This window comes from Pagrus pagrus (genome assembly GCF_965226575.1).
Source record: "Pagrus pagrus genome assembly, chromosome: 12".
Taxonomy (NCBI): Eukaryota; Metazoa; Chordata; class Actinopteri; order Spariformes; family Sparidae; genus Pagrus; species Pagrus pagrus.
Window position 1 is genome coordinate 6,498,910 of NC_140196.1, and position 22,679 is coordinate 6,521,588.

Below are 22,679 nucleotides of genomic sequence, written 5' to 3' on the forward strand. Positions count from 1 at the left end.
TTTGTCATTTGCAAGTGTTTGATTGCTTTGCACCTGTATTTCTGAGGCTGCGTGTTTATCCCGCTGTATGTACATGTCCATTATCCATAAGCTGATAACTTACTGCGTCCGTATAGGCTACTGTGTGTCTGTCACTAGCAGCAATTTGGCTTTAGGCAGAAGGCCTGATTGGGGAAGAAGTCTGAGGGGAGATGGAGCTCTCTCTGGCTAGACTCCAGCTCTGTCCATCCTATTTTAATTACCTATGGCACTCTCCCAGGGGAATATCTCCCTTCTCTCTCTGCCTCTGTATCTTCTCTCTTCTCTCTCTTCACTCCCATCTTCTCTTTTCATCTCTCTCTCTCTTCTTTCTGTCTTTTTATTCCCCTTTCGTACGTGCACACATAACCTAACAGGCAGCACGCAGCCTGCGTCAAAAAGGCCTATGCAGAGGTAACCTTTGCATTAGCATATAAATGACCCTGTAGATTGAATAGTATTTTGGGATATTTAACAGCAAAAGACAGATTCCCTTAACTCTGATTAGACCTGCTCTTATGAGACAGGCAGCCACTTGAGGGAATATCGCCTCCACCTCGATAAGATAAAGACTTGACACAGTGATGCCGCTGCTGAGGTGAGCATGATTGTGTGTGTGCGTGCATGAATGCACGAGCGAGTATGTGCCAAAATCACATTTGCTCTTCCTTGTGTTTGCATGTGACCAGATCTGGCTATCTGAACAGAAATCTGTGTGTTCGTTTCTCTTCAGTCGGACCTGTTTGACACCATGTGGTTGGACCAACGCTGCAACCTGTTCTGGGACATTTTTTAATACCACTAATAATTATTCCCACGGCAACCATTTTGAATTTGAATCAAGCTCTGACGCTCCCAGCCGGCAATACTGGCACATATGCAATTCATAATATCACATCATTACTGCAACGTGAGGGAAATGTCTACCAACTGGGCCGGTCAGCTAACCTTTAAAAAGTACAATGACTATTAAATTAAAGGTGACCTATGATACTTTTTCATTTTTTTCTTTCCTTCCATGTTCTGTGTAGGTTCTTGTGCATGTAAAAGATCGTGAAAGTTTAAAAGACCAAAGCTGGACCAACAGAAGCTCCTCTCTCCTACAGAAAACACTGCTCCTGAAACGCCTCGTCAGTAGTCCCGCCTTTAAGTCAGTGACTTTGTGACATCACACTACGTCAACATGTCATGCCAAGTGGCTGCTCTGTTGTTGTTAGCGGTGCTGGCTCAGTCTTGTGTGAGCTGACCAATCAGAGCAGACTGGGTATTCGGGAGGAGGGGCCTTAAAGAGAAAGGAGCTAAAACAGAGCGTCTCGGCACAGGACGGTGCAGCAAAAAAATGCGTATTTTGAGAATTAGAGCATGTCAATGTATTCTAGTAGTAATCCAGTATAAAATTATGAACCTGAAAATGATCATAATCTGTTTTAAACGTTTAAGGAAGTATGCTCATTCATTTTCCAGCAGAGTCAGATGAGAAACTGATACCACCTCATGTTTGTATGTTAATATGAAGCTTCAGCCATTAGTGAGTTAGCTTTGTTTAGCACAAAGACAGGAAGCGCAGGGAACAGTTAGCATGGCTCTGCCAAAAGGTTAAAAAATAACCCACCTAACACCTCTGAAACTCACTAATCAACACGTCACGTCTTGTCTGTTTAAAAGCTGAAGTGTAAAAACGTGAACGCTCAGGTTTTACAGGGGTTGTGTGCTGAACCATTTCATTGGCTGGGAGTTGTTGCCAGTCAACCAGCAGGAACTCCAGGAAGTCACTGCTCTAAGTCAAGAAACAGTCTGGTACATAACCTTGAGTCGTCATTTTTACACTTTACTTTTTCTGCCAGGTGGATTATTTTTTTTTAATCTTCAGAGCTCATCCAGCTGTTTCTCTCTGCTGACATTCCTGTGACCAGGGCAGGCACCATAAGGTTGTATTTTGCCTTCCAGATGACAACAAAATGTTTAATTTATGTTGTTCTCATTTTTTCTATGAGGTAAAATGCTCTTTAAATATGTAGGTTGCCTAATTATTAATGTTTCATAATCTGAGCATGGCAGGCAGAGTGGCACTTTGCACAGGAAGTCATTCAATCATGGTAACATGGGATCCTATAGCACCATTCAGCATCTTCACATTACAATACAATACAATACAATATGTGTTTGCTTCTAGTTAGTTTCAGTTTCGGCCCTCCAAGTCAAAAATATTGGACACTGCTGCTCAACACTAATCAAAGCTAACTGGCTGCTGGCAGTAGCTTCATATTTAATGAACAGATAGAGAGTGGTATCAATCTTCTCATTTAACTCTATAACACTGTCAGTGCTAAATACTGGTATTCTGGTTGCCCAGCTATTACACTGATCTTAAAATTTGAGCTTTTACCCCTCTGGATTATTAAGATCCATGTGTTAGTCGTACATTTTCAATCAAACGGCCATCAAACCAGAAAGCAGCGTGAAAGTGCTAATATTTCTCCAGAATCTCTTTACTGCAGTGAGTGAGAGTATTCCCAACTTGTATCCTAAAATAGAAACGCAGCACATATTTAATTTCTAATTTCACTTTTTCAGCCAATCGTCTTACAGTTTCTTCAAAAAAAACAAAAAAAGGGATGTGACACCACGGAACAATTCCCGAATCCAGGCTTCAAAACATCCCTGCAGGTGTCGTCACAGATGCTCTGTTCATTTTGATGCTGTGTGTTTCAGTGTGTTATCTGTGAAACGCGTGAAAATATTTAGTCTTTCTGCACTTATTTTGTGTGAAATGCACCTTGGTACGTAAAAGCCTATAGCTGGATTGTACTCTCTTCACGGCAGAGTTTCAGAGTGTGAAGTAGATTTGATAGGAGTGATGTGGGTATCACATCGATCGGATGCTTTAACTTCTGAGCTCTCAGCAACTTTGTGTTAAAGCTCGAGGCGAGAGAATAACATCTGTTACTGATGCATCTCCTGCTGTTGTTGATGGGCCAGCTATTGTGTGGAGTCATATAATGTTTGTCTGAACTTCACTGCGTTGATGTTATCAGGAACCAGCGACGTACCACAGTCAGAAAAACACTGTGAAATCTCCGACGGATACGTTTTGTCAACGCCCTTTCCGTTTGCAGTGGAAATCTCTTTTAAGTCTATTAACGAAGCTGTAGGGTGGAGAGCTGAAGTGTGAAGGTGACCCACTTCTCCCAGTTTAGCCCGTGTCTGTGTTTCTACCCGCAGGCCGTCTTACTTTATTCCGGGCTTTAACCTGCATACTCTCCTCAAGGAGCAAATGGAACGAGGATGTAAAGGATTCTGTTCGGGCCGAGTCTTCGTGCTGACATATAATTTATTTTTTCACACTTTTGAATCCATCTTTCTTGATCCTTCTTTGTGTTTATTGTAACCTGCCGTAATTAGAGGCGGTCTCGCAGCTTTCATACACAACAAGCTCTTAAATACTTCCTTTTCGTGGCAGCGCCGCTCACCTTTATGCCCTTTAAAGTTGTTCTTTTTAATGTTTTTACATAAACAAGGAGCAATGACCGTCCAGCTGGCTCATTCAGCCTGAAATATTACATCTTGGAAGGGGAAACCCCATGAAAAAAAAACAGAAAGGCTTGGCAGCGAGCATCTTTTTCCAAGTGAAGGTGTAATAATGAATGCATGGTTGTGTTTTCAATGAATATCCTCCATTGTCGACCTATCGATTTCAAATGAGCTGCACTGCCGGTGTGTGTGTGTGTGTGGATAATGTGGAGACAAAATGCTTGCAGCTCCCCCATCCCCCTCCTCGCTGAGATAGAGGGGACCCCCACCTCTCCATATCGGTGTCCACGTTTGTGCAGGCTCATATGATCATGAATTCATGATTAAGCACCGGTGTGTGTATGCCGGTGTGAGTGTTTACGCTCACACGTATGTGCTCATGTGTATGTTTAGAGGGCGAAACCCTCCCTCCTCGCTTTCTTTTTTTTTTTTTTACATCTACTGCAATACAACATCTCTGCCTAGTTTTGCTATTGGTTGCTACGGTAACAAAGGCACAGAGTGGAGTGGCTGCAGCAGCTGAAGAGAGAGCGAGAGAGCGAGAGAGCGAGAGACAGAGGGAGAAAACACAGAGAGAGAGAGATTTTTGTTGCCCGTGGACCCAATCACAACAACAGAGTTCAGATACAGTGACGAGCTGAATGTCAACGCCACAGAGAGACGCTTTTGGATTCACACACGTGCATACACACACATATCAAAGCATTAATTAATGGCTGTGGTGGTGTGGTCGGGTGCAGCACGGGTCAGGGCTCAAGCAGCCCGACATCAGTGCTTGCAGCAGCAGCAGCAGCAGCAGCAGTGAGGCTGGGTTTGGTTGGCTGTGGACCTGCGCCTACAGACAGACAGCTTAAGCTTTTTTGTTTTGTTGTTATTCCTTCCTCATGGTCAGTGAACGCTCCTCACTGCGTGGAGGGGATGGTGCTTCTTATTCTGTCTCTGTGTGGCAGCATGCGAGCGCATCGATCTCGCTCAGCAGCTTTAATAGTTGAGATGCCCTGTGCAAATATGAGCACGTCCAGCACACACCAAAGGCCACAGAGGCGTTTTAGGACGGGATCATGGGTAAATATTAGAAAGATAATCTTTACACAGATATATTTCATGTTGCTTGTTGACACGCTCTCTGGGGTTGTGTAGACGCTCCCAGCGTGCCTCTTGCCCCCTGCGAGTCCCGTCCAATGAGACGAGGCAGGTGAGCACAAGGCGAAGACTTTATGAAATGGAGCTCAGTCCCAGCTGATGAGGACTAAAACATATGGACGGACCGATAAGAGGAGAAATCAGGTGATTATGCTTCTTCAGATGACCTGCTGATTGGTTAATGATGTGAGTGTTAGCAGGTGATTTGCTAATGGGCTCGCCTGATGAGGGTAGATTACACCGTGTGGCTTGTCGCCATCATTACATGCATCCCATGATAACCGTGTCAGTGTCACACCATTTAATCCTATCACGCCAACATGATCTGACACAAATAGCATAACAGCCCTTTCTTCTTTCCACACGACTCGTCTCTCTTCCCTTGATTTGCTGATACTCATTCTGTCACCAGCGGTCTGTTTTTTATATCTTGATGAGCTGGAAGGCTGTAGCAGGCAGTTTTTTCTCTTTTTTTGTTTTTTTTTTGTCTGCTGCTCAAACCCTCTCTGTCTTTCATCCTTCATCTCTCTCTTCTGTCTTTCGGCTCAGCGGGGGAAAAAAAATCAGAAACCTTGATAAACGAATGTCAAAGCTGTGCCCCGGACCTCTTTTTATAGCCCAGAGCGGTAAAAATACTGCCCTTGTCATGGCGCTGGCTAGCAGCAGAGCTCTAATATGCCGGCCTTGGCCAAGATCTGATGGTTTATCTTAGGGATCAATAACCTTAATCAATACACACTCTAATGAGGAGGCTCCATCAATGATTGGCCGCAGGGTTTTGGTATGTAGCGTGTGCAGGTTGCTTTAAAGAGGAAGGAAAGGGGGATGTCCAGTGTTGAACCCCAGGCTTTTTGGTCCCTTTTCTCTCTTTACTTGCAGGCTCTCAGCAGAGTTATTGCATGTATGACGACACAGCTGGCCAGTGTTATTTTTGTCATTTAACCTTTATCTATAACGTGCAGAGTGGCCCAATGAGAGCAGTTACTCTGTTTTTCATGGGTACCATATGTATATAGGACAATAAAAGCAAAAAAAACCCCTAACATTTATATTAGTATAAGTAATACATACATATTGGGCTTGGGGCAATTTTAGTTATTATTGAATATCGCGATATATGCATCATTTTTCCACAATATCGAAAATCGAACTTCTTTTAAGGCATCTTCAGGCTTTTATTTTCAAAGTGAGCACTGGAGCGTGGAGCAGTCGTGGCAGCTTTGGCAGATTACTACAGGTGAATTGGTGGGATGTAGCAGCATGCACGCAGCATTTTAACATTAAATGCAATATTTCAGGTTCAAAGCGGGAGACAGAGGAGAGCCAAGGGATTGAAATGAGGCGACATCTTGTGTGTTCGCTTGGCTTGACATGCGAGCGAGCGAGCGATGATCATATCATCTATTGCATTATTTAGGCGGGACAATATCGTGATATAAAGTGTTGGATACTTGGGTCTTAAGCTGAGTAAAAGGGATGTCCAGCCTTGCAAGCAGGCTTTTATACAAGTGTTTATATAAGTGTGGAGCGTACGATTTAAAAGCCAGTGTCCGTAGTGGTGGTTTTCGGGGACTAAATCATCTCGGTACCTTAGTGCGACGCTTACTTGATCTATAATTAAGTAGGTGTGTAATATACCCAGGTAGTTGGCCGAGGAGGGCTTTCTTCTCACTGCCAACTTTCTCTGAAAGTAAACAACGACGCTTTCTAAAGCCAGAATAAGTTGGGATGCTTAAAAATGCAATCAGTTGTTGTTGCTTAGGAAAACTTGAAACTGTGATGATTTTCAGGGAAGTTCTGACTCACAGGGAACATCGTTTTGCTATAATTTCAAAGCCTAGTTATGAAATTATGATGATCTCAGAAAGTGTGAGTCACACATACTGTATATAAATGGATGGAGGGGAGCGTCAGTGTTTCAGGAATATACAAAGCAACTGAAGGGACATATTGAGCCTTAGAAATGTCAAACATCTATTAGATAGTGATGGAAAAAGTTCGTATGAAAATGGATTTCGACACTGACGATTATTTCTGACTTACTACTGACTCCCACAGCAGCTTTTTAAGTCTATTTTTGTGGAGTTTTGGCAATTTGCCATCGAAGTACAGACAGAAAATATAACTGGATTACTTTGTACTGCAGAAAAATTAAAAATGTGATTATTTTAAGGCAAATTCTGAGATACCATAGACGTTCTCCTATCATTCCCAAGCAGACTTATAGACATTTATCACACACAGGGCATCAGCATTAATGATAGTTAGGGGCTGAGTTATGAGTGACGAGGCAAACTGCGTCTGTCAGTGGCAGCGGGTTAATGTGAAAAGCTGGTCTGTAACCACATGAGCCTAATCTCACTGTAACACACGTTTCATTTAATTCCATCCATCCATCCTTCAGTCCGGACGCAAGAAGACAGAATTTCATTTCGGGTTTAAGCATCAAATTTGGATCCCTCTCATGAAACGGCTGTAATGAAATGAGGCTGACCCTAAACCTCTAAACCTGGCTCAATCAGTTCTAGTTCAGGGAATCCCAATGGAGACTCAGACCAAAACAAGCCTTTCCGCCTCCCCTTCAGGGCTCCTCCGATGCTTCTGATGAGGAGAGGGCTTAAAGATGTCAAACCTGCAATCTCTGAGCTAGAATTTCATTTGAAGTGGCCCCTGGTGTATAGTATGTAGCCCACACCGCCTCACTGATGTCTTCAAACAGCACGTCAGTCAAACGCATGCACGGTCTGAAGTGTTGGCAACACGGGCGAATGTGCTTATGGATGTACGAGTGTGCGCCCGTACACCTGGATGCATTTGTGTGCTTCAAACGTGCAGTCGTCATCACCTTAGCAACTACATCCACCTCCCTACCTGGGAGCTCTATCTTTGAAAACAGTCGCAGGGTTTTTGTCCAGGAACAGACAGGCCGAGAGATGTAAAGAAAGAGAAATGAAGGGAGGAGGTGGGTGATGGAGGGAGAGAGACAGAGGATGAAAGGAAGTAAGCGGGGGTTGGGGGAAACATGGTATTCAGCTTGATTTGATGGGAACGGCAGCGCACATCTTTTTCCTTCAATTTCTGACCCGTCTTTTCATTTGTGCTTCATCACACTCCGCGTTTTCCAGGATTTCAGCGGCGCTCGCAGCAAAACCAAGACAAAAAAAACCCCAGAGTACTCCGCCCTTTTTCATTCTCCTCATTTGTCTCGTCTTGCTCTTTAAATCTTCTCTTCTTTTTCAAAGTCTTCTCACATCAAAGACCGCTCGCTCTGCCAAGCTGTGAGGCTGAGCCACAGGCGTTTTGAGTAAATGCACAGAAAAGCTTCTACATTTAAACATGTGTTTGATGGTGTGGCTGCCACAATTTATGACTGGTAGTAACTTATGTGCAGCAGTGTTATTCCGCTGTCCTGGTTTTATAGGCGAGAGAGATGCTGATGTACAGCATGTGGGCTTGTTTTTGACTGTTTGACCCCTTTATCTTGGTTTTTAGTCGTGCAGTTGGTCGGTCAGTCCGTCACTTTGGTCCAGACTACAATGTTTCAGCAACTGCTGTTACATTTTGTACCATTCATGGTCACCAGAGGACAAATCCTGCACTTCAGTGATCCCCTGACTTTCCCTGTTATGCCACCATCATGTCAAAATGTGTATTAGTCCAATACTTTGACCAAATACACCTCAAAAGTTAACCCCAAAACATCAACTTTAAAGAGGCTCTGTGAAATGTCTGTGCTGCGCTGGAAGTGCTGGAAGCCGGTCATTAGTTTTGTTAGCGGACTCCATTTCCAAACGAACATTAGCCACTGTTACTCTTCTGTGAGCGGAGGCATCAGAGCGAGGCACTGACGAACGTGCTTTGGATTGTCACCAAAAAATTCGACCCTTCTTTTCCAAAGAAATCCAGCTTTAAAACAACTCCAGCAAATCATCCGCAGGCTTGTAAAGGCGACCGAGAGAGACGGGGAAGGTCTAATTTTTCACGTCACGTTACAAGCCGTTCACATATGGCCAATAAAAAAGGGATTAATACATGTAAATTGCCACAAATTGTTACATTAAGCCCCTTGAAAATGTTTCATTTAATTTTATGACACAAGTTTAATGTAAAGGGTCACATTTCATGCAAAATTCTTCCATCATGTTGAGTCAGCGTGTACAAATTAAATACATAAAGTTGAGGGGGACTTCAGCATAATCACAATGTGTTTATTCAAGTGTTTATTATTCAAGTATACATAAATCTAATGCATTTAAAATGGGTTTTTCTGTCTCTTGTAATAAATCACACATGGCGGGCGCTATGTAATTCATCCACACTGACTTCACACTCAACATCCTGAGATGCTGAAAATGGTAAACGGGACACCTGCTCAACATCAGCACGTTTACATTGTGAGCTAGTTAGCATGCTGACGGTAGCATATAGCTCCAAGCACGGCTGTGTCTGAGTACAGCTTCACGCCACTGGCATGGCTGTAGGCTCTTAGTCTTGTTTTGTGTGTGTGTGTGTGTGTGTGTGTGTGTGTGTGTGTGTGTGCGTGCGCATATCTTGCACAGAATGACCCTTTTGTGGCCTTTTAGCTTTTTAAAGACCAAGATCTGCTCCCTTCCTTTGATTTAGGGGATTCTTGACTTCTGACCTTTAAGAAAGACATTGTCCAGCTTGCCCGAGTCACTCCCTTCATCTCTTCCTTTTCCACTGTCACTCTCTGATACACAAAGACCAGCTACTTCTCTCTTCGCCACTAATTACCAGTAATATAGCCTCCATATGTCGGCACAGAAGCGCATTCAGTGAAAGGAACATTACCACCCCGAAGTGGCTTTGTAATCCTGCGAATGTTTTGTCTCTCGGTGCGTTTTATGGCTGTGAGAATCTCCTTCGATTCAGACTGTTTGACAATGGAGTGACATTTGTGACAATAGATCCCCATTACACCTCTGAGCAGACAATGGGAACACATTAGCTCCCTGCTGAAGACAGGTTGCTGACAGCAGTCACCCTGCAGCACTCGTGACCCCGTCCACACTCACACACACACACACACAGACCTGTTGAATCTCTGTCAAAATGTCAATACACGCACACACATGAAAAAAATATTGAGTGCACAACAATGAAATTTTTCCTCCCCCCTCCCTCCCTCTCTTTCTGTTAACAGTGCATGTGTGTTGCTGCCATGGGGACCGTGGCTCCTCCCCTCGCATTTCTCCTCCTGCTGCTTCAACTGGCTGATGGCTCATTCCCCGAGGAACCCAGTCCTCTCAGCTACGTCCCCGTAGAGGGTATGTTTCCTTCCCGCTGTGTGTGTGTGTGTGTGTGTGTGCAGCATTGATGAATGACTCCGTGGTAGATGTGGAAATCAGGGGTCAAGGGCCAGAGCCTTGGTGTGGAACTGCTTTAAAGCTACCCAGGCATACAGATAAATTCAAAGAGACTCCACTCCGTCCCTCAGTGGCGGCGTAGAAGATTACTAAACATGAGGGAGAAAGATATAGAGACGGAGAGACAGGAAGACAGAGAAAGAAATGATGGTTATGGATGTTGAGAGGTGCAGGAAGATGAAAAAGTGGTCGACAATTAGATTGGATGGGGTGATACAGATGACAAGAGAGAAGGCTGAGGGGTGGAGGAGAGAAGGGGAGGAGACAGGTGGAGATGGATCGCTACGTCCTCCCTCCCTCCCCTGCAGTCAAGGACAATGAGACGTTTTCCCAATCTGTCTCCCTATGATGAGGGCTCCCCGTGGAGACCCTCCTCCTCCTCCTCTCGGAAACTTTCTCAGAGTCGGATACCGGCGCTTTCTCTCCGCACCTCGCCCGTACAATCTCATTTATCTGAAATTTAGGAAAGGGGAGGGAGGCGATGGTCTTTTGCACGGAACAATAATGATTGCACGCAGTTTTTCTCATTACGGAGCTGCATGCATCAACAAAAGCATAAAAAGAAATAACACTAAGAGGATAAAAGTGTTTCGGTGTGTAACTGCTACACCATTCGTCTCTGCCCATTATCTTTGTTTTCCTAAACAAAAACATCAAGGATGACTGAAGACACTATTAAAGTGAAGGTTAGAGAATCTGTTTTACCGCCCGCCTGAGCTCTCTGGGTAAATATACTGTATTCGGGAAGAGTAGTCTCTCTGTCATCAACTGTCAGGGCATCCTTGAGCAAGGCACTTCATTTCTCGCCTGTTTCAGTTTCTCTGTCTGTTGTGTTCGTGTCAGTTGTGCGGAGGTATCCGGTGTTCCTGGGCAGAGCTCATCGTTCAGCTCAGAGACAGGAGCTGCACATCCAGACGGTCCTCCAAGTCAACCGCACGCTCTACATAGGAGCCAGGTAACCAACGGCAACCGCCTCCAACCGTGTGTTACTGACGCTCTCGCATTAATATCCTTTCACTTCCATTTGATGCCGCGGCTTCCATCTGCTGTCACTCTGCAGAGGACATTCAGTTTCTTGTTAAATGTCAAGTGAGAGCTGTTTGTTCGCATTATTTTCGTGCATATATAGAAATTGAGAATTGCTTTTCACACCAGCAGTAGTCTAATACTGGTCCCCGGAGACGACTCCGGTGCTGCAGGAAACATATTTGCCTCCCTGATGACAGCTGAAGTGCTCACTTACGTAGTTTACGTCAAAACTCTTGTGTGATACATATAATGTGGATAATAATGTCAATAAAAGGCTCATATACATCCTAATGAATGTGTACAGCCGCCACGTGAAGAGAGGCAAAGAACCTAGACTACTGTTCCTCATGCAGAAATAGAGTAGAGAGCAAACCTCCGCCAAGTCCCTTGTAATTCAATCAAGTCTAATCCAATTTCATCAAGATTCATGCATTATTTAAGGAAATTGTTGAAAAACGTCTCACAGTTCCTGCAGTGCTTCCCGAAATGTAGTTTAATTTAACTCGGAAATTCATTTTCTGTAAAGGTTATTAAAAGTATGATGGTAATACAGTATATGCAAATATTTTGTTGAAGTGAAAAAGGAATTAACAACTCCTAACAAATCCAAAAGGGCAAGTTATTAATGAACAACTTTGGCCACGTCAACGACTGCAGGTCAGGTGTTTTGAGTTGATGTTGAGCCAACCTGGGCGAGACCTCTTGATTCGTGACAGAGACAAGGACTTACCTCCTCATCCTACTGCCGTATAGGGTTAACATAATAAACTGTACATTACCAGCACCCTATAGACCAGAAAAGAGATATTCATAAACATTTGTTTGTTTATTATTGAACTTGTCCATCACATACCTGAAGGAAACTCTGTCCTGGAATCCGTCCCTTTACGTGAGACCCATCCTGCATCCAAGTTTCGTGGAAATCCGCTCCCTAGTTTTTTGGATCGCACAAATAAATAATATAACCGACCTAATTTAGATTAAACATTTCCAACTGTTTGAATTTTTTTGCCTGTTTGACTAGAACAGATTTTAAAAACACAAACAGGTGGCAGAAAAGCTGCGCCGATGACGGGTTTTTTTTATTTTTTCCCTCAGGCAACAACAACAACAAGAGTACTCTCATTCAACCGTTTATGAAGCAGGCCACTGTTTTGTGCTACACAGATCATCAGATTTGTGCCAAATGAGTTTTAATGTCAGCTGCTGTAACTCTGATAGCACTCACTTACTGAAATAAGATGTTTTGTAAATCAGTTTTATTTGGAAATTAATTAAAGGAAACACACAAAAATGAATACCTTATGAATACACTAATATTGGCACTGATTTGTTGTGTTGCGTGTCTCGCAGAGATGACTTGTACAGAGTGGAGCTGGATAACATGGCGGGTGATGAGATGTTCTACAGCAAGGTAAGACTCGTTTTCTTGCACACACACAAAACCAAAGATGCACTTAAAACCAATAACGCCACACGCACACACACACTCGTATCAAATATATCCTGACTGTGGCTCGTTCCTTCGGCAGAAACGGACGTGGGAATCCAATAAAAACGACATCCGAGTGTGCAGGATGAAGGGCAAACACGAGGTACAGTGCTCATGCACAAACGCTCTGACTTTGAGAACCACTCTCACATGCTTCAACACTATCTACGCTATCACACGCATGGACAGACACAACAGCTGTTGGAGAAACCTTATTTCCTCTGGGTGCACCTGCATACGGTATTTACACAAATTTGATCTTGTTGATACAGAATCAGCATCACTTAATCACGCTCGCTCGGTGAAACGTTACCTGGGCCCGAAAAAAGATGTCCACAGAGCATGAAAGCCATCTTCTCGCACACCTGCATTGTGCCGGTTTTCTTCATATAACTGGTTTGTAGCCTGTGGGGACGAATTATGTGTGTGTGTACAGAGTGATAGTTGACAGTTTTCTGAGATACGAAGGGAATGTGATCAAAAAAAGAAAGCATTTTGATGGGACGTTCGTTTGATTGACAGGGTTTACCCTAAAATCCTAAAAATATAAGCTTTATTGTATAAATGCAGCAGTGCCGCCGGCAGAATCCAATGTGGGTGGAACTGGCGGAGAAAGAAGAAGAGGCAACACAGGATGGGAAACATTATAGAGCAAACTGAGCAGAGAGAGTGACACAGCCTCAGGAAAGGAAACAGTAATTGAAATCAGTTGAAGAAGGGAGCTATAGGTGGGGATGGGATGTGTGTGGGCGGAGGAGGACTGGGGAAGGACGACAGCAGAGAAAGAGGTGAGAAGACAACAAAAGGAGAAGATGTGTTGCATCAGAGAACACAGACGAAGGAAGAGAAATATGTAGGGGCACTGAGAGGGATTAAAGCTGAGATTTATGTTAGAAAGCAGACAGGTGGAGGAAGAACGGCCCAAGGTGAAGAGGTGGCGAGAGCATGAGAGGAAGGAGACAAAAAGACAGAAAGATGATAAATTATCGTGCTACTGATGCAACGGTGAATCATCTGACATAATGGTTAACAGACCGGTCCTAATGCTCTTCGGTGTCATAGCATCTATAGGTAAGTGTGCAGAATCACTTAGCTGAAGTTATTGCAGTCCAAGAATAGCCCCTTTTTTCACAGCAGACATTTTGAAATGTCATACGAAGGAAGGCACAGGTGGAAATAATGACATTAGCGATGGAGCCAGTAACCTGAGCCAGAAATACCTGGAAATTAACTGGAACTACTATTCTGTTATACTCTAAATATACTACATTGTAAATAGTTTTTGGGAAATACTCTCATATGCTTCCTGGCCTACAGTTAGAAAAGAGAATTGATACCACGCTCACGTCTGTGCAGGAACTAGCTGACGCCGGCAGCTGTGAGGTTATTTAGCTTAAAGGCTGAGAACAGCTAACCCGGCTCTGCCTATCGACACTTCTAAAACTCACTCGCCTCAGTAACGTGTTATATCTTGTTAGTTCAATCAAATTAACAAATATGATGCATAAAGTGTTAATTAGTGAGCTTTCAGAAGTGCTGCTTGGCTAGCCGTTTCCCTCCGTTTCCAGTCTTTGTGCTAACCGTGCTCACTAGCTGCCAGCTCCATATTTAGCATACAAACATTAAACTGGTATCAGTGTTTCTCATCTCGTGCCAGTCAGCCGGGATCACCTGGAACTGAACTGAATGAAATGTATCAATTATTAATAGCTTTTGGGAAATACTCTCTTTCATGCCGAGGGATAGAAAAGGAAATTGATACCACCCTTGCATCTGTACGTTAGCTTAGCGACTGAAAACAGCTCACCTGGCTCTAGGCCACCTATCATCACCTCCAACACTTTCTAATTAACATGTGATAACTTTGCATAAGCACATGACATATATTTATATTAACTGGTGAGCGCTGCTTGGCATATTTTATTACTTTTGGAAGGAGCCGAGCCAGCCAACACTTAAACTTTACTAATTAACACACTCGCCTATATCGTGCTTGATTAATCAAATAAACAAATTAAATATAATGTGTTTATTAGTGCGCTTTAAAAGTACAGTATGTTATGTTACTTTTGGATGGATCCAGGCTAGCAGTTTCCCCCCTTTTTTCCAGTCTTTGTGCTAAGCTAAGCTAAGCTAACTGGCTGCTGGCCCCGACAACAAATTTAGCAAACAATCATGAAAGTAGCATCGATCTTTCTCATCTAACTCTAATTACAAAAGGAAAGCAGCAAATTTCCAAAGTCAAACTATTTCTTAGCTACCTAACTGTGCTTTTCCTGCTATATCAGGACATCATTGACGTTACATCCATCGTTTTCTTCCCAATGACATCCCATAATGTGTAAAATGTTGCAGCAAAGGAACCGAGGGTCTGAACAATGTCATCAAGTGGTGGCAGCTTTACATTTCAGCTCAATCAACAGCCTCCGCTTTGAAGACAGCTATAAAGTCCTGTTGTTCTTCCAGATGGAGTGTGGTCGAGGGTGTTATTTTCTCTAAGGATTGTTTTAAGCTGCATTTTTCATACTTCACACTGGCAGTCTTATCCCTCCGACTGGTAGTTTTGAGCTTAGCTTTGGATCATAACCGCCCTTTTAACATCGCCCTGCACCTTGTGATTTTCTCCTTCTCTTAAATCTTTTCCTCTCTTGTGTTTGTGTGCTTTTTTGTTTTGTTTTTTCAGGGAGAGTGCCGTAATTTCATCAAGGTTCTGCTCAGCCAGCACGGTGGTCTGTTTGTATGTGGAACAAACGCCTTCAACCCGCTCTGTGCCAACTACACTGTTAGTATCCATCTATCCGTCGGTCTGGTCCTTCTCTGTGTATCTGCCAGTTTATTTATCTATATACATTTTTTTGTTCTCGTTGCAGAGAGACACTCTAGAAATGGTGGGAGAGCCTGTCAGCGGGATGGCACGCTGCCCATATGATCCTCGCCACGCCAACGTGGCTTTATTTGCAGGTACTGTATCGTGTAATGGAGAATTCGCGGCGTCTAGCAGACACCAGACTCAAGTTTACAGCTCCAGAAACCGAAACATCTGTGCCCTTGTGTTTACCTTTACAGATGATTTATAGTCAGACCTCTCGCTGCGTTTCTTGTTTGGTTTTAATCTTCCTGACCTTGTGCTATCTCTCCATCTGTATCTTCCCTCGTCTACTTAATCTCCTCCTTTGCTCTTTCCGTGCATCTCTCTTCAGATGGAAGTCTCTTTACCGGCACTGTGACAGACTTCCTGGCCATCGACGCCGTGATCTATCGCAGCCTCGGCGACAGCCCCGCCCTCCGCACAGTCAAACACGACTCCAAATGGTTCAGAGGTACTTTCGAGAGACAGACGTATAAATGACCCTCCCGGAGCCAGACACCTTTTATAGACGATCCAGAAGCAAACAACATAAGCTGTTACCGCTATCTTCAGTAATTCACTTAAAGGAAATGAAGTAGCTGTCTCTGCATGAGGTGAATAAGATGATTTCGAGCTGCTAAATAATAAAAAAGCTACATTCTGGGAAACCAAACGTGATGAGGCCTACATTTGAGAGATTAATTATAAGTGGAGCACGCTCAGACAGAGTGATGTATTGAGGTTAGTCGGACTCCACAGATCGAGGGTTTTAACGAGCCTTCGATTGAACAGTTCCCCGCCACTTTTTTTTTTCCGTGGAGAACAAAACAAGTCGGGGGCAGGTCAAAGCTGGAACAGCGCTGGATGAATAAATGATAAATACTTTGGATCTTCTTGTCCATGATGATAAATTAAACAAGACATGAATGTTTAATGAGCGAGGCCGGCGGACAGCAGCGGTCCATGTTGATGTGACTGTTATTACGGCGCCGTGTCGGGGACTGTGGAGCGTTGCGTTTGGCCCGAGGCACTTTGCCGCCGCTGCGCTGTTTGTGTGTGTACTTGTCTAATAGTGTTTTTCTCATATTATTTTTCAGAGCCGTACTTTGTGAGCTCCATGGAGTGGGGGCCTCATATTTATTTCTTCTTCAGAGAGATGGCCATGGAGTTTCATCACCTAGAGAAGGTGCTTTCTCCTTTCTTCTTTCTTTCTTCTTTTACTCCTATCATCCCTCCGTTTTCCTAAACTAACTCGTTGTGTTAAAGGTGATGGTGTCCCGTGTGGCTCGTGTGTGCAAAGCAGACCTGGGCGGCTCTCAGCGCGTCCTCGAGAAACAGTGGACCACGTTCCTGAAGGCGAGGCTCAACTGCTCCGTCCCGGGAGATTCGCACTTTTACTTCAACCTCTTACACGCCACGAGCGACATCATCCACATGCAGGGGCGAGACGTCATCCTCGGTCTCTTCTCCACGCCACCAAACAGGTAACGAGACGCACGCAACGCGGACGCACAAAGAAGCGCAAGTGCTATTTTTGTCTCGTCAACTGTCTTCTTCTCTGTGTCTCCGCCAGCATCCCCGGCTCTGCGGTGTGTGTGTTTGACATGCAGCAGCTCGCTCATGTCTTCGAGGGTCGGTTTAAAGAGCAGAAATCCCCCGAGTCTATTTGGACTCCTGTACCGGACGAAGCGGTGCCTAAACCGAGGTATTGTTATGCAAAGTGTACGTGAGCAGAACTTGCTGCAGTGCTGCTGTCCTGAGCATCCGTCTCACATATACAGTAGTCTACTTACTCCCTCTGCTATAAGCGCCAACTGCCAATCACACAGCAACTTCACTACTATTCAGCAAATTTTCTAATACGGCCTCCAGCAGCCGCAAAAAAAGAGACTCCTCTGGCTCGTTACTTCTTCCTCTCCCCGGACTTCTATCTGTCTCGTCTTCAACCCTCACTTTCTGTCTCTCGTTCCTGCAGACCAGGGGGATGTGCAGTGCAGGGATCCAGATTTAGCACCTCTACCACGCTGCCGGACGAGGTGCTGAACTTTGTGAAGACCCACCCACTGATGGATGAGACCGTTCCACTCCTGGGGCACAGACCCTGGGTGGTCAAGACTATGGGACGGTACGCGTATTGACTCGGTTGTTTAACAGCGCCCGTGCAGGAACAAGCGTTTTCACTATCTATCTAATGGACGTATCCGCCTCTCTAGGTACCAGCTGACAGCCATGGTGGTGGACACGGAAGCCGGCCCCCATAAGAACCGCACAGTGTTGTTCCTGGGCTCGACGCGAGGAACCATCCTCAAGTTTCTGATGGTTCCCAGTGGAGACTCTGTCTCCCTCAGCAGCGTGTTTCTGGAGGAGGTGGAAGGATTCAACCCAGAGAAGTGAGTAGGAGTCAACAAATATGGCACGATCTAATATCGTTTGTGTTGGTGTTGTTCCTACGACATCATAATTAATTTTGCTCGAGGGCCGTCGCTGCAACTGAAAAGTCACGTTTTTGTAACATGGTGGCTCAGTAATTTGGGAAAAAGACAAGAACAATACCAACATGGGAGATGTTAGCTGTAGAAGCATGTTTTTATTGTTGTGAAAGGGTCTAGTTTGACCTAAACCATGATGTTTCCCTAAACCTAACAACGTAGTTTTGTTTCCTAAACCTAACCAAGTGTTTTGTTTGTTTGATCCCAACTAGGGAGGCCCCCTTTGCTCTAACTGCGCCTATACAGTGTTCGTACTCGGCCTTCATTTTGATCTCAACCAAACACCTGTAAAGTTTCATGACTGTATTTGCTCTTAAACCCACTAACATCTGGTTTTAGTGTTCAATGTGAATGTATATTATCGGGATTTCCTCCAGGGTCAGTTGACTCTGCAGTAGTCATGGGTATTTAATGTCTCTGACACAATGCTATGACGTGTTGAAGTCAAGGCTTCTGGCTTGTTAGTATCTTTCCATCCATCTCTGTCAGTCAGCGCTGAGTTTGAAAGAGAGACTGAAGTTAAAGATAAGAAAAAAAGTAACCAATGTTTGTGGCGTCCATACGGTCTGAGCCTAGTCAGCTGTAGAGAAAGCAGCGAGATGTCTCGCTCCTTGCCACAGCAATGTGTCTGATTCAGAATATTATTGATGAAGACTTGATGAAAACAAGTGTAACGTCTTCTGGATGTAGTCTGAGGAGGTATATGACCTGCTGCTTTCTACTGTTTCCTGTCCTTACAGCACACCAGGCTGAAAAAAACAGAGAGGCAAACTCTTCCACCGGCGATGTGAACAGAGTTAATTGCCAATTATTAGCTGGTTAACCCGTGTTTAAAAAACCTGCGTATACACGCTTATTTCAGTGTAACACACACACACACACACACACAGACTCGGAAGGTGAAAGCATTACCAGGCGTAATTAACTTATAATGTAAATAATAAGTCAATTAAGTCTAAAGATAACGAGTCAACAATATAATAATAAGTGACATGTTATACAAACCCCGCTGCCTCCACGCTTCGTTTGGACTTTGTTGCTTTTTGCTCAGTTTCAGTGATGGTCCCGGAGCAACAGTAATTATGATGTTGTAAAAACAACACCGACACGGCGGTCTCAGATAAACCGACGTTTGTCCTTGATCTCCAGTAAATTATATATTTTGACTTGTCACTCAGGGCAGATCAGGTCTCATGTTGTTTGCCTCCATTTGAGATCTGAAGTGCTTTTCAGCCAAGAGCTGTCTTCAATTACACTTACTTTAAATATTTGATTTTCACCTTTTCGAAGTGCAGCTTGGAGTAAAAGCCTGCTCAGTTATTTATTTGGCCTTATCCATTACAGTTATATTCACATACAATATTAAAGACTGTTAACTGTTGACTTTAACTGTTTCAAATGATCAAAAATAATGAAAAATTACTTAAAAAGATTTAAAGTGATAAACATACCGTGTGTTTTATGTGATCAGCAGTCAAAAAAACAAAATATATTCAGTTAACTCTCATTTATAGCAAAGAAAAGGATCAAATGTGCACATTTTACAGGCTGGAACTAGAGAATATTTGGCATTTAAGCTTGAGAAATGAACGAAATCGCTGCCTGCTGACTGACTTATTGATTGACCAACTAAACATTTCCGCTCTATTTGACTCAATGATGAAAATAAGCACCTTGTTTGTTGCTGGATTGATCAGAATGTATTCAAACTGTTCCTGTTTTGATGTCATCCAGTCTTTTTATTCAATCATTGTGTTACTCTAGGGTTTATTTTTCCTCAACCACACAGCTCTGGCTCTGGGGCAAGGCCTAGATGAAACTCTAGTGTATGGATTTTGTTACCATTCCTATGAGAGCTCTTGAAGTACCAACAGATGAGGCCTTTAACCCTGTCGCAGATTGACGTGAGGCCAAAAAGAGTACACTGACCCGCCTCTGCTGGCTCCTGTCTTCACACACTTGCGTCTCTCCGTCTCCAGGTGTGGCGAGGACTCTCCTCAGGCTCGTCAGCTCTTGTCTCTGTCGCTGGACCGGTCCAGCCACACTCTGCTGCTGGCCTTCCCCTCCTGTCTGGTCCGAGTGCCCACATCGCGCTGCCACCTGCACTCACGCTGCATGAAGTAAGAGACACGGACGCACTCACCTGTTTTTTGTCTTGATGAGGATTTTTCTTCCCCTCACTGGTTCTTTGGCTGACAATTAGACCAGTTTAAATCTGGTTGTGGCCACTAGCCAGGGTACGGCTTACTGGCCAACTTTTGATTTGTTTTTGGCTTTCTCACTCTGTAACTGCAGTCATCCCAATAAGATTTGCAAATCTGTTTTTGTTTCAATGAGCAGGGGGAGAATTGCGTGTCTGTTTGTTAATCCACAGCTTGCTTGTTTGGTTTAATATTTATTTTGGGAGATTTTGCTTCCCTGGGAAATACTATTTAACTTGACACAAGAGGCTTCAAGATTGTGATTTATTATGAATACCAAGAAGGCATTTGTTTATTACTGCACATATGGGACGGATCTTTTGAAGCTGAACGCTACACTGTGAACAAGATTCCCACAGCAGCCATATATCACACTTGGATACAACAAGTAGCAACTTGATACATACTTCTTCATATATGAAGATGGATGCCAGACGAGGATTTAACATTTCACAGGTTTCCCACATATTACATTTCATTTTCACAAAAAATTCCAAGTCCATAGTGACAATACTTTATATTCAGGGTTATAATGGACCGATACACCTAACTACTGTAGGCACCTTATTAGCCAGCGAGACAGTAAGCTAGCTAATATCCCTGCTAAATTCATAGCTCTTGTTCCCAGGTTTAATAGCTGACATTCTCAGTTTAACTGCTGAAACACATCATATATAAACCATTGGCTGCTAAACCTTACTACTGTAGGTACCTTGTTAGCCTGCAAGAGTAAGCTAACTAGCTTCATTGCTAAATTAATAGTTTAATAGATAATTTTCTCTACGTTTTACTGCAACACATTACAAAAAAAATTACGTCTATAGGGACAGAATTGAAGTTTTTAGGGTTATAATGGTCTGCTATACCCAACTGTTGTAGCTACCGTGTTAGCCCTTTTAGATTCATAGCACTTGTTCCCAGGTTTAATAGCTGACTTTCTCAAAGTTTTATTGCTAAAATGCATCACAAAGTCCACAGAGACATAGAGTATTTCATATTAAGGTTTATAATGGGTCGCTATACCTACATACCTTATTAGACAGCACTTCCCTGCTAAACTCATAGTTGTAAACTCACTGCCTATATTCATAGGTGACATTCTCAAATTGTTTACTGCTTAAATGGATCACAAATAAATCAAGTCCATAGAGACGTGCAACATTTAATATTTTGGGTTATAACGGGCCGATATACCTGACTACTGTAGGTCCCTTGGCAGCACGACAGTAAGCTTGCTAACTTCCAATCTAAAGTCGTGGTTATAGAAACTTGTTCCCAAGTTTCACAGCTGACTTTCTCTAAGTTTTTCTTTGGGAAATGGTAAAAAATTGCTGCTGTGAGAATCAGGTCAGCATTTCTTAACTTTACATTTCCATTGGTGTGTGTGTGTGTGTGTGTGTGTGCAGGAGTTGTCTTGCCTCCAGGGACCCATACTGTGGCTGGACCAGAGGCAGCACCTGCTCCTTCCTTAGACCAGGCACACGGTGAGGAAAACACTCACAGAGACAAACACCAGCCTGTGACAGTTTCATACCTCTGCAGTCTGCAGACCTGCTCGCTCAAAAACTCGGGACGAGCCTCTGTATGCGGAGAAAGTTTCATTTGATGAAGTTGCAACATCTGTATATATAAAGGTGTGGTACACAGGACTAGGAGTAGTAGACATAGTAGCTCAGTTGTTGAAATCAAACTCAGGGCAAATACAAATAGAGAAGAAAATGATAGTAAATACATATAAAAATGGCTAAACGACCACACTCTAGCTACTTAAAAGAAGCTGTTTTCATATAAACAAACTCAAGTCATTGGTATCCTTGAGCAATAGACTGAACTCACTACTCATATACCTATATATAATAAACAATCTAAATTAACTATGGTTACATCACGCAAATCTGGAGTATCTGCACTGAAACGTATTATATTTGTACCAATGAACGGACTTTCCTCTGTCTGTTCAGTTAGTTTAGTTTAGTTATGGAGTTTAAGCAAAACTTTAAAATAATTTCATACATTTTAAATGTAGTACCTGAAAAATGTATATGGTTATGTAAAGTGTCATATTGTTTTTATCTTGTTTACCTATTTATTTTATTTTGTAAGCTAATTAAGCCGGTGAAGATGTGTGGGTGTATTGTGTTTGATTTAGCATAATTTGCTGTTGGCTGTTTAATATTTCATTTGATAATAATTTCAAAAGAACGGCCATTAGTATCTTCTAAGTATTCAGTAAGTACTAAAAAATTAGCATCTGTATTAAACTCACACATTCGCCGTAGTATCACAATCCCTGCTTGCAGCTCCCATCACCACCTGTACGGTCACATGGCTCTGTGACCCTGACCTCTGACCTCACTGACGAGTGGCAAGCAAGAAAAAATCAATATGGGGATCAATAAAGTATACCATTACACTGGATGACACATCAATAAGTGCCATATTAATTTAATTGATTACTATCAACCAACAAATGTCCTTATTTATAAGCAATTTGCAGTGAAAATGTGAACATGTTCATATGAAAAGCCAATTTTTTTACAT

At 43.2% G+C, this 22,679-nt stretch overlaps 1 protein-coding gene across 1 annotated transcript in view; it reads left to right on the plus strand.

The window, feature by feature from the left end:
- Window positions 1–22,679, plus strand: part of LOC311266670 (semaphorin-6B-like) — a 34,877-nt gene that overhangs the window by 7,767 nt on the left and 4,431 nt on the right. Inside the window, exons 3-16 of the mRNA XM_084369162.1 lie at window positions 9,857–9,980; window positions 10,923–11,034; window positions 12,462–12,522; window positions 12,641–12,703; window positions 15,284–15,382; window positions 15,471–15,561; window positions 15,801–15,920; window positions 16,546–16,634; window positions 16,715–16,932; window positions 17,022–17,153; window positions 17,424–17,573; window positions 17,662–17,838; window positions 19,917–20,057; window positions 21,545–21,622. Of these exons, the coding sequence (XP_084225288.1) occupies window positions 9,857–9,980; window positions 10,923–11,034; window positions 12,462–12,522; window positions 12,641–12,703; window positions 15,284–15,382; window positions 15,471–15,561; window positions 15,801–15,920; window positions 16,546–16,634; window positions 16,715–16,932; window positions 17,022–17,153; window positions 17,424–17,573; window positions 17,662–17,838; window positions 19,917–20,057; window positions 21,545–21,622 (1,655 nt within the window). The remainder of the gene's footprint in view (window positions 1–9,856; window positions 9,981–10,922; window positions 11,035–12,461; window positions 12,523–12,640; window positions 12,704–15,283; window positions 15,383–15,470; window positions 15,562–15,800; window positions 15,921–16,545; window positions 16,635–16,714; window positions 16,933–17,021; window positions 17,154–17,423; window positions 17,574–17,661; window positions 17,839–19,916; window positions 20,058–21,544; window positions 21,623–22,679) is intronic.